Raw genomic sequence first — 10,823 nt, 5'->3', positions numbered from 1 at the left:
TCATTTTGTGTTGTAAAGCTGCGGACAATAAGTTTGAGTTCAAGAATGATTTTGGGAAAAGTCAGTAATAATTTATCAGCAGAGTGACGTCAAACCTGGAGTGACATCTTATAGAGTGTACTACAGTCAGCCACTTCCCGCGTGCTGCGTGGCGGGTGGTGCTATCGACTTTTTTTTTTTTTTTTTTATCAGTCACACAAAACACTGGATCACGGTGAGTGTTGCCACGTTACAATTTGGTGAAATACAAGATATTCCTTAAAAACATTTTCAAGACTGACCTAAAACCCACAATATTGTTATCATGATTATTATTTTTTAAATTTATTTCTTACGTTATTAACATTTTTTCCTTTTATAGTATTCAGCATGTACTGCAATATTATCTTGCTTAGTAATTACGTAATGGAAGCTCTTCCATATCTTCGTCCGCTTCTTCAGAGGGGTATACGAGTATGTTGCCATTTCCAAACTGGAGCAACTCTGCAACTCTCCATTATCTAGCCTTGGTGACACTTTCCACTGTTCACGTCACTGCAGACAGCAGAGATTGCAACAAGAATCTACCTGCCGAGCCACTGCTTGCTCTGTAAGTATTCTGTTTGAAACATTTTCGATCAGTAACCTATTGGAATGCTTGTTTTTTTTATTATATTTTCCTTGAAAACATTCGTTGAACTGCAACTGATGAATGTGACAAGATCAATATATCTCGCATGAATTATGCAAGTGTAGAAAATTTTGCTTCAGCTCTTCCATCCTTCATTTCGAATAGTTTTTACTAAAAAGATGTTGGTGACGGGCTCAAATTTCGAATTGTCACATTTAATTCATGAAAAACTATAAGACTTGTTGGATTTTAAGGGTAATACTACAAAACCACAAGGTCGAAGCAAAAAATACAAGATCTACGTTTACCATAGTAGGAAAACACACAATTAAGGAGTGGCAGCACTGCGACGACCCGTCGCATCCGGCCATCTGCTCCCCAGCCTCCCTTCATCCTGCTATTCTGATGCAAGTCATTAGAATAATCAGCCTTTTCTGTTGTTTACAATGATTTATTCTTTATTTATTATTTTTTTTTATTAATTGAGCGCCAGAGCTTGAGGTAGTGTGGCACGAGGATGAATATCTTTTGATCAAGATGTCTTCAGCTTCTCTCCATATAATCAATTCACAGTATGTTGCGAGTTGCTTATTTTATGTTCTCAATGTCATGCTCCATTTTTTACTTTCAACTGCTCTTCTTTGATAGTGTGAGTCACAATATTATTAGTAAAGTTACTATAATGGTTAATAATAATAAGTCTATCCTAGCTCAGTTATCTCTAACAACGGACGTCTTTATCTCTCTTATAGGGCAAAAGACGCCACGGATGTCCTGCTGCTTCTCTCAGTGTCTACACTGCTATTTGGCATTCTGAATATTGAGATCGCGGTGGTGTGCTCCTGAAGTGTATAATTGTTGCTATTGCTGCCAGAAGGACCACGGGGCGACATGAGCGACTTGCCGAAGAAGCAGGGCGTGCTGTCATACCTCTGCAAGGGATCTTTCACGACGGTAGGCTTTACTAGATAAGATACTCGTACTAAGCTTGGAAGCGTAATTCTATTATACTAGTCACAGATTAATAAGTATCAGCATGAGAAACACTGTGATCTTTGAAACTAGTCGGAATAAGAGAGCAAGGCGTTTCAGATTGGTAGCCTTGAACATGGATCGATGCCTGAATGTGTACTCTTTTCTCCAGAAAATGCCCAACAACTTATTCTACTGGAAATCACTTAAGTATTTAAAAGAGTTTCCATGATTCTAATGATAGTTTATCAAGGGATCGAATAAGCATTTTTTTTTTTTTTTTTTTTTTTTAAGGGGCGCTTTAAAGTGACCTAGGTGAGAGCTCTGAACGTTTAAAAGAATACAGGAAAACAAGATGAGAGGAAAGAAAGATGGGAGAAGTGAGCACAGACTGGAGAGGAAGATGGCAACGAGTACTAGTGGTTTAATAGAAGCTTCCTGTCCGTACTAGATTAAACGTTTTCCTTTTTCGAGCCGAAATTATTTCCGCAAACGCAGTGAATCCCCAGCTGGTCATCTAGCAGAGAAGAGGTGCAAGATGTAACTAAAGGAATGAATAAATGTAGCAGCCTTATTGCCTCGAATTAAGGAAAAGCAGGCTGGTCTTAGAATTGATGTCTTTAATGGGTTGTTTGGGTTCCCTATTGATGCAGAAATACAAGGATCACTACATAATGCTATACGACGCCTCGAGGAGCGGCCTGGCGCGCCTGGAAGTCTACCAAATATGCAAGTCTTCTCCTAACAAACTCGCTCTCCTCGTGACCAAGAAAGACATCGTCAAAGTGATGCGAGATGAAGGACATTCGCCAAGTGGCTTTACGGTGAGTCTCTCTCTCTCTCTCTCTCTCTCTCTCTCTCTCTCTCTCTCTCTCTCTCTCTCTCTCTCTCTGTGTGTGTGTGTGTGTGTGTGTTCCTTTAGACCTTCGTGACGACTGATTTACTGATGAAATAAAGCATGCTATTAAGGTACTTTTTATTCGTGACACACAAGGAAAAGATAAAGTACCATAACGCGTTTCCATATTCATTCTGCTTACTTTTTGGTGATTTTATATAGCTTCAGAAACTCGTATAAATAGTAAAGACTAAGGCCATTTATCTTCTGACCTCTATATACCCTTCATAATGCCAATAAAATGGTCTAATCGTACACAAATCTCGAGGTAAATATGTGTCCCAGTATTGAAGGGGTTAATTAAGAGAGAGAGAGAGAGAGAGAGAGAGAGAGAGAGAGAGACCTATACGAAGCTTTGACCCACACTGAATCACCCTAGTGCACTGACGGAGCTTGCTGTTGCTGCTCTGTTTAGTTCAATGATACTGATTTTCATAGTCCTGAGATAAACACTCATGCCATACGTGCGCGAGCTTTGATGTGGCCTCTTGTGCCTTCCAGCTCACTACCAAGGATCACCGCTACTGTTTTCTGGCCAGGAGCGACGAGGAAAACCAAAAATGGACTGAGGCAAGTTATTTGTTATCTGTTCCCAAAAACAAATGCACGCATGGCAGAGGGAGAGAGAGAGAGAGAGAGAGAGAGAGAGAGAGAGAGAGAGAGAGAGAAAGCAAGTTGCTACATAAAATATAGCAATTTACTAGTCAGAATTGTAGTTAATTTGGGAAATATAGTAGTAGTAGTAGTAGTAGTAGAAGAAGAAGTAGTAGTAGTAGTAGTAGTAGTAGTAGTAGTAGTAGTAGTAGTAGTAGTAGTAGTAGTAGTAGTAGCAGTAGTAGTAGTAGTAGTGGTTGCAGCAGTAGTAGTAGCAGTTGTGGCAGCAGCAGCAGCAGCAGTAGCAGTAGTGCAGCAGCAGCAGCAGCAGCAGCAGCAGCAGCAGCAGCAGCAGCAGCAGCAGCAGCAGCAGCAGAGCAGTAGTGCAGCAGCAGCAACAGCAGCAGCAGCAGCAGCACCAGCAGCAGCAGCAGCAGCGCAGTGTGCAGCAGCAGCAGCAGCAGCAGCAGCAGCAGCAGCAGCAGCAGCAGTGGTGCAGCAGCAGCAGCAGCAGCAGCAGCAGCAGCAGCAGCAGCAGCAGCAGCAGCAGCAGCAGCAGCAGCAGCAGTGGCAGCAACAGCAGTGGCAGCAGCAGCAGCAGCAGTGGCAGTGGTGGCAGTGGTGGTGGTGGCAGTGGTGGTGGCAGTGGCAGTGGTGGCAGAACCAGTGGCAGCAGTAGTGGTGCAGGTGCAGAACCAGCAGCAGTCCCAATAGTAGTAGTGGCAGCAGCAGTGGCACCACAAGCAGCAGTAGTAGTAGTGGTGGCATTAGCAGCAGCAGCAGCATAAGCAGCAGTGGTGGTGGTGGTGGTGGCAGCAGCAGCAGCAGCAGTAGTAGTAGTAGTAGTAGTAGTAGTAGTAGTAGTAGTAGTAGTGGTAGTAGTAGTAGTAGTAGTAGTAGTAGTAGTAGTAGTAATAGAAAGCACAAGGCTTTCTTCTTCCTCTCATCCCTATTCTGTCCAACTCTCTAATGCAAGAGTTAACCAGCACGCTCAATCATTCATCCCTTTCACTGGTAAACTCTGGAACTCCTTCCCTGCATCTGTATATCCGAATTCCTACAACTTGTCTTCTTTTAAGAGGGAGGTATCGAGGCATTTGCTCCCCTAATTCTGGCTGACGGTTTTGGCACTTTTTGAAGTCTTTGGAGAGCCAACGCTCAAGTGGGCCTTTTTCTAACTTTCTTTTTTTTGCCCTTGGCTGGCCCTCTTCCCTACGTAAAAAAAAAAAAAAAAAAGTAGTAGTAACAGTAGTAGTAGTAGTAGTAGTAGTAGTAGTAGTAGTAATAGTAATAGTAGCAGTAGTAGTGGTAATAGTATTAGTAGCAGTAGTAGTGGTAATAGTAGTAGTAGCAATAGTTGTGGTAATAGTAGTAGTAGCAGTAGTGGTGGTGCAGCAGTGGTAGCAGTAGTAGTAGTAGTAGCAGTAGTAGCAGTAGCAGTAGTAGTAGTAAGCAGCAGTAGCAGTGGTAGTAGTTAGTTGTTGTTGTTGTTGTGTAGTTGCAGCAGTAGTAGTAGTGCAGTAGTAGTAGCAGTAGTTGTTGTGAGTTGTGTTTGTGTTGTAGTAGTTAGTGGTTGCAGTATTAGTGGTTGTTGTTGGTAGTGGTAGTAGTGGTTAGCAGCAGCAAATGGTGGTGGTGGTGGTGCAGCAGTGGTGTTGTAGTGGTAGCAGCAGTAGTGTGGTGGTAGTGGTGCAGCAGTGGTTGGCAGTGCAGCAGTAGTAGTTGTTGTTGTTGTTGCAGTGGTGGTAGTAGCAGTAGTTGTGTAGTGCAGTGGTGCAGTAGTGTGTTGTAGCAGTGCAGCAGCAGTAGTGGTAGCAATAGTAGTAGTAGTAGTAGTAGTAGTAGTAGTAGTAGTAGTAGTAGTAGTAGTAGTAGTAGTAGAAGGAAAAACATCCTCCCCCCAGCGACGAAGAGGGCCTCAGGATGCAGGGGCCATTCCGCAAGCCCAATGATGTCATCTACGAGGTGATAACTGGAGAGATGATCTGGAAGAAGTCTCCAGACACACGGCAGTGCTGGTCCCTCAGGACTAGACGCTAGAGGGTGGCGTCGCCTGTTGAGCGGCGCACTCTGTGGCAGTGCCGCTAACGACCTATGCGGCGCCCTGGCAGCACTGGCAAGGAAGCTTGCCACCACAAATTGTCACCACGTCGAGGCTCTCACCGCATGCCGATTAATCCCGCTGGACAAAAAGCCGGGATGCAGACCAATTGGCATCGGCGAGGTGATAAGACGCATCGTGGGTAAATGCGTCATGACGGTGGTCAAGGACGACGTGAGGAGGGCAGCGGGGAACCTGCAAGTGTGTGCAGGACAGCAGGCAGGAGGGGAAGCCGCCATCCACGCTATGAGGGAAATATTCAGTGAAGACAATTGTGAAGCGGTGTTATTAGTGGACGCCAAAAACGCTTTCAACACTATTAACAGAAAAACAATGCTTCATAACATTCGAGTAAATGTCCTCTCTGGCACACTATGTAGAAAACACATATAGTGACCCCTCGGATTTGTACATATGTAGTAATAGTGGTAATAGTGTTAAGGTGTTAAAGTCCATGGAAGGGACAACACAAGGTGACCCAGTGGCCATGGCGATGTACGCCCTCGGACTTTCAGTGCTGCAACAAGTTATCTCATATGAGAAAACGAGTGTGAAGCAAGTGGCGTACGCGGATGACCTGTCAGGGGCCGGCAAAATAACAGACTTGAAAAATGGTGGGGCTTAGTGAACGATAATGGTCCCATCATAGGGTACACACCCAGTGCCGCTAAGTCCGTCCTTATTGTAAAGCCTGAACACTATGACAGTGCAGTGGATAGCTTCAGTGGCAGTGGAGTTATAATAACAAAGGATGGACAGCGGCATTTGGGTGCTGTCATCGGAACAGAGGAGTTCAAGAAGGAATACATAGGAGAGAAGGTGAAGGAGTGGATACATGAGGTGGAGGTCCTGTCTGACATGGCCAGGACTGAGCCTCATGCAGCCTACTCCGCCTACACCCACGGCTTGCAGCATCGATGGAGATTCGCCATGCGCACCATCCCAGGCATCAGCCCTCCCTTGCACCACTGGAGGTCTCGATAAGGAACACCTTCATCCCAGCGTTACTGAGATCCCACACCATCGGAGATGGGGAGAGGGCGCTGCTCGAACTTCCACCAAGACTGGGCGGGATGGGAATCACCTCCCCTAAGAAGTTAGCGACTGTGGAGAACCTCAACTCCCTCAAGCTCACCAGGTCCCTCACAGAGAAGATCATTGCTCAGGACGCACATGGTGAAATAGCCCAAAGTGCAGTCACTGAGCAAAGACGAATTATATCTAGAGACAGGCAACAACATCAACGAAACTGTCTCGAAGACCTGATAAACATCCTGCCTGCAACCACAGTGAGAAAAATCCACACTGCACAGGAAACAGGAGCCTCTAACTGGCTAACGTCACTGCCCATTGGAGCGAAGGGCTTCAGCCTCAACAAACAAGAATTTGTCGACGCCATTGCTCTGAGGTACGGCTGGCCGGTGGAAGGACTCCCCAGTACCTGTGTGTGTAGTTCCCCAATGACGTCAACCACACCATGACGTGCAAAAGGGGATTCGTATGTATCAGGCACGATGAGGTGAGAGATCTGACCGCCAGCATGCTCAGGAGGTGTGCCACGATGTCTCCACTGAACCGACCCTCCTACCGCTAGACGGCGAGCACCTGCGCTACAGAACAGCCAACACCACCAACGAGGCTCGAGTCGACGTCAGCGCACGAGGGTTCTGGACAAGGGACAGAAAGCATTCATGGACATACGGATCTTTGACCCGATGGCCGCCTGTCACCACGAACTCTCCCTGGAGGCCGCCCACCGCAAGAATGAGCAGGAGAAGATCCGAGCGTATGGGGAGAGAATCCAACACATTGACCAGGGCAGCTTCACACCTCTGGTCTTCACCACATCTGGCGGGATGGGCTCCAAGGCTCAGTGCTTCTACTCAAGACTAGCCGACCTAATGGCAGAAAAGAAGCACCAGCCAAGGAGCCATGTCGTCGCATGGATGAGGTGCCGTCTTTCATTCTCCTCCTCAGATCAGCCCTCCTGTGTCTCAGGGGACAAGGCATTCCACCCCATACCTGCAGATTTAAGTGGCCTTGACTGCGAGGCTACAGTGGTGGAGAGTGGCATAAGAGTAGATAGAGTAGAGGTAGAGTGAATTTATAGCTAACAACTAATGTTTATATTATAGAGTATTAGATATGGTTGGATGCCACAGTCATTAGCGAGAGTTGGGGCTAATGACCTCCAAGTAGTGGAGCCCCAATTGACGCATCAATAAACATGGGGTGGAGGTATTCTGTAGCAGTAGCAGTAGTAGTAGTAGCAGTAGTAGTAGTAGTAGCAGCAGTAGCAGTAGCAGTAGCAGTAGTAGCAGTAGTAGTAGCAGTAGTAGCAGCAGCAGCAGCAGTAGCAGTAGCAGCAGCAGCAGCAGCAGCAGCAGCAGCAGCAGCAGCAGCAGCAGCAGCAGCAGCAGCAGCAGCAGTAGCAGCAGCAGCAGCAGCAGCAGCAGCAGCAGCAGCAGCAGCAGCAGCAGCAGCAGCAGCAGCAGCAGCAGCAGCAGCAGCAGCAGCAGCAGCAGCAGCAGCAGCAGCAGTGGCAGCAGCAGAAGCAGCAGTGGCAGCAGCAGAAGTAGCAGCAGCAGTGGCAGCAGGTACAGTAGTAGCAATAGTAGCAGCAGCAGCAGCAGTAGCAGCAGCAGCAGTGGTAGTAGTAGTAGTAGTAGTAGTAATATGACCTTCCACACATTGAAAAGCCTATGACTTCTCGTTGCATTCACTTACCGGCAGGCAATCCAGGACATTTTCCTGAAGCCTGCCACCCGCGTCCCCGCGTCGCACACCCCGCAGTGCACCGACATGGAGGAAAACGAGATCTACGGGATGGACGGCTGTCGCGAAGCAGGTAAGGTGACACCCGTGGCAATGCCGTGACCCGTAATGAGATAGAGAAGGGCATTGGCAAGTCGAAAGCTGACAGCAAGGGCCCTTCTTACTTACAATCATATTCTGAGACACCTCTGCACCTCATCTTCACCACATTTAAAAACCATATAGTTGGAGAGGCAAGTGTTTTTGATAAGGGTGTCATTTTATGGTTTCAATGGCAGAATAATGGTATTTCTATAAATAACTAAAGAAACACTTTTGAGAATCAGGCGTATGAATCTCTGTGATTATTGAAAAAGCAAATTTTTTGTTTCTGAATACGGGTTTTGATAATCGCCTCTGAACTGCGTTGGTTGGAATCATTGAACGTATTATGGAATTGAACAACCCACAATTAACATAAAGTATGCCTGCAATTATTTCAGAGTGCAGTAGAGTTATCCACGAGAATGTCCTTTTCTATTGGGGAGCAAATGGGGCTGAATTGTAAACGAGTGTGTCACTGTACGTGTGTTGCTTTTTTTTTCCTCATGATGTTTCCACCCCATGTGAGGTTGCCAGCCTGCTGGTATACAGAGGACGGAAATGAGCCTCAGTGTGAAGGATGTTTGAAGAGAGAGGGTGAACTGCTCTACTGTAGCCACTGGCTGTGTCCATGTAGTTTCAGGACTTTAACAATAGCACGTTCACCGAAACAGTATGCGATTTTATTCCATTAAAACAATGTTATATGTAGTTATTTCTGGCCAAACAACGTGGTATTTTTTTTTTTTTTTTTAGTCATTACTATTATTATTATCACCATTTTTTTTACTTTATTTTATTCTATTTTTTTTCATTTTATTTATTTGACTTTATTTTTTGTTCCAGCAACGCGAGAATTCATGGTGGTAGCGGAGGAACACACTCGGTTAAAGCTGAAGATGATGAGTCCCTTGCGGTTGATAGTGCAGGACCGCCACATCTCCCTACTCTCCGTGGAGGGCAAGAGAATTGTGCGTTGGCCGATCAGCAACATACGAAAAATGGGATTCACCACTAATGATTTCCACCTTGAAATTGGGAAAAAGAGCGACTACGGGCCAGGTTACTTCGTCTTCCACACTTCTCAGGTATGCAGGGAAGGAACAGGAAGAGAGAGAGAGAGAGAGAGAGAGAGAGAGAGAGAGAGAGAGAGAGAACGCAGAAGGAAGAGAAGGATATTGCAATGTAAGGAAGGAAGTACAGTCTCGATACACACACACACACACACACACACACACACACACACACACACACACATGCATTTTTATTAATCTACAACATACCCCTCTCTCATTAAACAATAGATATTTTAACTTTCTTTTACACATACATAGGCACAGTAAAGTATTCGTTCCTCTACTAAGCGCTCCCTCACTCACTTGTTGACTCTCTCCCAGGGAATGGCAATCAATAAGCTCGTCTCTCAAGAGAAGGAATGCTTGAAGTACCAGATGCTGTACTCCAGAGACACGTTCACACACAAGCAGACTCCAGCATTACCGGCAAGCGCACTGGTTCGGCCTCATTATTCTTACCCACCACCCACACCAAACCTGCTGCCAGATCAAGACTCGATAGCTTCTCCCGAACCGTACTCCTTGGACAACCTTTATGATACCATCAAAGTCAGCACTGACTACCAGGATTCGGAGGTATGGTGTGTCCAGAGAAATTCGGCGCTTTTAGTATTTTCTGTAATTTACGAAAGAGGAGCTGTGGCCAAGGGCAACGAAAAGTGTTGAAAAAAGCCCATTGAGAGTACCAATCCTCAAAGACAAGTAAAAAGAGATTATCTCAAATTGGTGGTTAAAATGTCTTGAACCTCTTAGCGTTCCATTATTCTGTATAGAAAGGTTTCCTTGTAAATAGATATAACGCTAAAACATTGACAACCATTGTTTGTGGTGTTTAGTATTTGTATTTTACAAAGAAAATTATATTGTTTTGAAATACATCCGTGTGATCCAGAATGCGTCACAAATGGTTGTGTACACGTGGCTACGTACTACGTGTAGTACCCCTGTAGCAGGAACCCAGCTGCATATCGTATAAGAGAAAGATCCATTGCAATATCAGTATACATATTTTTGAAAATACATGAATCATTTCTTATATTCGTCAATTAATCTCTCTCTCTCTCTCTCTCTCTCTCTCTCTCTGAAACAGGGTCGCTATGCTTCCAAAGGTTCCATCACCCACTCCGTTGAGAGCCTGGATCGACACGTGCAGTCAGTGAAACAAAGACAAGCTGCTCCTTACACCAAGAACTCAAGCCAAAGCCTCGAGATTCTAAGTAGCAAGAAAAATATTAAGCTTTCTCCTACCAAGCCTATAGCAGCTGACGCTGTCAATAATGGTCTGGAGACTTCTTCCGAGTGCTCCGAGTCTGGTCATCTCTATTCTAGCTTGGTGGAAGTCAAAGACGCCTGGAAGATTCACGGCTGCACGCCAGACCAGCCCATGGAGCCGGATGGTGAGTGTGTCCACCAGCGTGTGTGGCATCAGCTGTTCGCGTGACAGGCTGGCCATCTGTGATAAATTTAGACGTACAGTACATACGTGCGTACAGTAGTGTGTTTCCATTCCACACGTTTACAACAACGTATTTTGGTTTCCTATATAGATATAACTTTTACATCAATATTTACAGATGACGGCAGCTACGATGTGTTAACGTTCAGCAGGTTCTCAGCAAATAACAAAGTAAGCATAATAACTACACTTATTGCTCAAAAAGAAATATCTTTTTGCTCCTATTTAGATATAAAGAACACATGTATTTGGATAATCAT

General features: G+C 45.4%; 1 protein-coding gene across 4 annotated transcripts in view; it reads left to right on the top strand.

Annotated features, from left to right (window-relative positions):
- Window positions 1-444: 444 nt before the first annotated feature.
- LOC123505003 (docking protein 2-like) overlaps window positions 445-10,823 on the top strand; it is a 15,391-nt gene continuing 5,012 nt past the window's right edge. For 2 of the 4 annotated variants that reach the window (XM_045256013.1, XM_045256010.1), the window contains exons 1-9: window positions 446-589; window positions 1,363-1,564; window positions 2,236-2,406; window positions 2,982-3,050; window positions 7,909-8,023; window positions 8,878-9,119; window positions 9,429-9,683; window positions 10,198-10,504; window positions 10,682-10,734. In XM_045256013.1, coding sequence (XP_045111948.1) covers window positions 1,502-1,564; window positions 2,236-2,406; window positions 2,982-3,050; window positions 7,909-8,023; window positions 8,878-9,119; window positions 9,429-9,683; window positions 10,198-10,504; window positions 10,682-10,734 — 1,275 coding nt within the window. In that variant the 5' untranslated portion in view covers window positions 446-589; window positions 1,363-1,501. Of the gene's footprint in view, window positions 590-1,006; window positions 1,183-1,362; window positions 1,565-2,235; window positions 2,407-2,981; window positions 3,051-7,908; window positions 8,024-8,877; window positions 9,120-9,428; window positions 9,684-10,197; window positions 10,505-10,681; window positions 10,735-10,823 lie in introns of those variants that run through there. The other 2 variants (XM_045256011.1, XM_045256014.1) reach the window with 2 other exon arrangements.

The sequence above is a fragment of the Portunus trituberculatus genome, chromosome 17 (genome assembly GCF_017591435.1).
Source record: "Portunus trituberculatus isolate SZX2019 chromosome 17, ASM1759143v1, whole genome shotgun sequence".
NCBI classification, from domain to species: Eukaryota; Metazoa; Arthropoda; class Malacostraca; order Decapoda; family Portunidae; genus Portunus; species Portunus trituberculatus.
Note: the sequence above shows the minus strand (reverse complement) of the source record. Positions and strands in the feature narration are given on the sequence as shown.